Source organism: Papilio polytes, unplaced genomic scaffold, assembly GCF_000836215.1.
Source record: "Papilio polytes unplaced genomic scaffold, Ppol_1.0 DF822178.1, whole genome shotgun sequence".
Taxonomy (NCBI): domain Eukaryota; kingdom Metazoa; phylum Arthropoda; class Insecta; order Lepidoptera; family Papilionidae; genus Papilio; species Papilio polytes.
Window position 1 is genome coordinate 4,947,216 of NW_013527026.1, and position 2,139 is coordinate 4,949,354.

General features: G+C 33.4%; 1 protein-coding gene across 1 annotated transcript in view; it reads right to left on the reverse strand.

The window, feature by feature from the left end:
• Positions 1-4: 4 nt before the first annotated feature.
• Positions 5-2,139, reverse strand: part of LOC106106443 (cGMP-specific 3',5'-cyclic phosphodiesterase-like) — a gene marked incomplete at its 3' end in the record, with an annotated part of 59,900 nt that continues 57,765 nt past the window's right edge. Inside the window, exons 17-18 of the mRNA XM_013287021.1 lie at positions 804-969; positions 5-50 (exon numbers count right to left, since the gene is read on the reverse strand). Of these exons, the coding sequence (XP_013142475.1) occupies positions 5-50; positions 804-969 (212 nt within the window). The remainder of the gene's footprint in view (positions 51-803; positions 970-2,139) is intronic.

The window sequence follows — 2,139 nt, forward strand, 5'->3', positions numbered from 1 at the left end:
CTGTCTCTCGTCGGCTGGGCAGCTTGGCGCGTAGAGGGATCTGCAGGAGGCTTTAGGGTCATTTTGTTTTAACTAATATTTCTACTGTACGTTTTGAAAATCTTAGAAGTTTTAATTTTATTTTGTTTGTAATTAGACATTAAAAATATATAGATATGGCAGTGAATAAAATGTTATCAGCGGTAATTTCTTTTCGTATTGACATGTTTAAAACATTTTACTAAATTATAGTAAGCTCCATCTTTTATTTTAAAATAAAAGACACACAAAGCCCTTTTTTTTACAGACATGTGGATCTGTTAATAGATAGCGTAAATGAGGTTATATAAAAATATTTCAAGTGAAGTGTCAACTATGCCTCCTCTATATATGTGTTGAATCTCTTTGCAATTCAATTTTTCTTTAAATAAGTGAAGTCTCAAGATTACAAAATAACCACATATATGAACATGATTTTGAAATAATTTTTGGTAGTTAACAAGAAAATCTGGCAACACTAGAACGTAGACAAAGAAGTCCCTATCTGACAGCTGTCAATGTCATTCAGACGTATTTGAATAGCGCGCCATTCTGGCGGGAATCAGTACTCTAATTGTTAAAATTCAAACAAATAAAACCATCTCTTAGGGTATATCCCACCAAATTGTAAATTGTCTGATAATTCAACGTGTTAAATATGTAATGGAAATATCGGATTTTGTTCTCTTATCTGACAGTGACGTCATTTTAAAGCTATCTGAGCCTCTAATAGCCAGTGTGACAGACCCTAAAAGTAATACATAATTATAAAAGTGTATGCTCACCTAGTGAATTTATTCCTAGGGGGTCGTGACGGCAGTGTGCCTGGTTTAGGTCTTCTCAGAGAATAGGTTTTCTTCACGAGCGCCATATTGCTTGTTTCTTGCACTGGTTTTGTGCAGTTCAATGTTGTAACAGTTAACTCCACGTCTTTTATTGCTTCGTTTGATGCTAGAAATATATAAATATACGATTAATATTTAAATTTTTTTTTAAACTATAAATAGCATCTCTCTGTGGCAATGGGATGTGTATGTTTAGCATTAGAGTTATGGGCAAAATGATTAAATAATTAACCACAAAATCACGGTGTTTGGCTGTCACATATTCATCATCGTCATGCTCCTTATCCTACTCCCGTAAGGTCGGCACAACAAGTTTTTGTCCTCCACATAACTGTATCATACGTCATCTCAGTCATCACTCCCATTTTGATCATGTCACCTTTTACGCAATCCATACATATCTTTCTAGGTCTACCTCTACCGGTGTTCCACACTCATAACTAATATTCTTGTAACATGCGATTCATCCCTCCTCATAACATGCCCATACCATGGTAACCTTTTACTTCTTATTTTCTCTACCACTGGGGCTACTCTCAAACTTCCTCTAATATACTCATTTCGTATCTTATGCATTCATGTTACCCCACACATCACATAATCATACTAATGTTACAGATGAGACAGTTTAGATGAATGTTTGTTAGAGTTTGAACCCTTAATGCTGAATAGATCTCTAGAGAAATTTGGCATAGATGTAAATGATAGTCAGGAAGAACACACAGGCTACTTATTTTTTTTTTAATTCTACGCGGATAAGTCGCAGGCGAAAACTAGTGACTTACAATTATAATATATGATTTCTAGCTTAATTTTACTTTATAAATAATAAGATAATATTACTGATCAATTACTAGCCACTCAATGCACAAAATTCTTACATAAAAAATGCTTCCAAAGAGTGTAAATTATTTTCTTTTTATTATCGTATCATAACGACATCCTCCGATAAGCTCCTAAAGCTGCCAGTGACGAATAAAACATTATTTACTTAATAAAACAAAAATACTAAAGTTATTCACAATGTACATTGCATACACAGTACATCTATATGTCTGCTAATATTATAAAGAGGAAAGATTTGCGTTTTTGTATGTATTGAAATAACTCAAAAACTACTGGACCGATTTCAAAAATTCTTACACCATTATAAAAGTGTGTTATAAGTGAGTGACACAGGCTATGTATTTTTTTTAATTTCACGTGGACGAATATATATTGTTTTTATAACATAAGGTGGCAAACGATCAAGCGGCCACCTGAATCCGCCAAAATG